Raw genomic sequence first — 1,162 nt, 5'->3', positions numbered from 1 at the left:
GAGATGGGGTTATAATCTGTAATTTGTAGAAGGCCTGAGGAGTAGGGAATCAGCCGGGAAGCATGTCTTCCTTCTGCTGCGTGGGGCAGCCAAGAGCGCCTCTGTGGATGGGCGTCTTGGGGCTTTCAGAGCAGGTGACTCCTCTTGGTTGCTTTGAATATGCTGACAAGAACAAAAGCTTTCGAGAAGACGACGTCCCAACTCCTTAGTGAAGCAGGAAATGATAAGCAGTTTCAAATGTTCGCTTTCTTTTCTTTGCTCTTGCTTTCTGCAGAGAAGAATGCCTTTGCCGTTGAAGGTGGTGGGTGCAGGTTGCCCTGTGGGTTTGGGGAGGGCTCAGTGCACCTATAACCTGCCCACTCCATGTGTCTTGAGGTGCTGTAATGTCTTGACAGGTGTCCTGACTCTTGGCTTTGACATGTCCTGTCAGGGCTGCCAGTCAGTTGGGACTGGACCCTGGGAAGAGCCTGCAGGCCTGAGACTTGGTAACATTTGCCTGGTTAAACACCTGTGGCTGCTGTGACCCCATAGCTAAGCCCTGTCACAGGCTGACAGGTCAGGGCTACTGAGATCCACTTACTGATGATGGTCCTTCAGTCTTCTTATTACTCTATCTCTGCATCAGGAGAGGGAGATTTTTCACGAGCAAGTGTGTGAAATGTGTTCAGTGCCTAGCAGTGGTGTACAGCTGCTATCTGCTGCTATCTACTGCTTTGATCTGCCCATAATCGGTCTCCTTCTCTTCTGAAACCAGCCGCCGGATTTTCTTTGGGAAAATCCCTTTGTTTCCACAGTTCTGGGGCAGTTACTCTTTGCCCCGCACTGTGTCAGGTATGGGCACTTGGCTCAAGCCAGCCAATCAGAATCCTCGACCCCCAGACCTGATCACTCAGAGGCAGCTGTCCTTTGGGCCACAGTGATTGGCTCAGGGGTGGGCACAGGACCCGGCTAGTCTCATTCTGAGTTTAGGACTGTTGGGATAAAGAAATGCTTGTTCTATAGAATTGCAAGCTGGGATGATGGCATTTGGGGTACTGGGGGCCACAGCCTGCCTGAGAAGGTAGTAAAAAAAGAAGAAAGCAGACATGAGTGATGGAGAGAGAGAGAGAGATAGAGAGAGAGAGAGAGAGAGAGAGAGAGAGAGAGAGAGAGAGAGAGAGAG

The 1,162-nt window shown here is 50.8% G+C and overlaps 1 protein-coding gene across 1 annotated transcript; it reads left to right on the top strand.

Moving 5' to 3' along the window:
• The first annotated feature begins 220 nt into the window (after positions 1-220).
• Positions 221-885, top strand: LOC103072397 (putative uncharacterized protein encoded by ERC2-IT1). The gene is given in 5 exon segments (XM_082931023.1): positions 221-469; positions 532-636; positions 638-682; positions 795-830; positions 832-885. Coding segments are annotated over 5 exon segments (489 nt in total).
• Positions 886-1,162: the final 277 nt, after the last annotated feature.

This window comes from Lipotes vexillifer, unplaced genomic scaffold (assembly GCF_000442215.2).
Source record: "Lipotes vexillifer unplaced genomic scaffold, Lipotes_vexillifer_v1.1 scaffold82, whole genome shotgun sequence".
NCBI lineage: Eukaryota > Metazoa > Chordata > Mammalia > Artiodactyla > Lipotidae > Lipotes > Lipotes vexillifer.
This window is presented reverse-complemented; position numbering and strand designations above follow the sequence as displayed.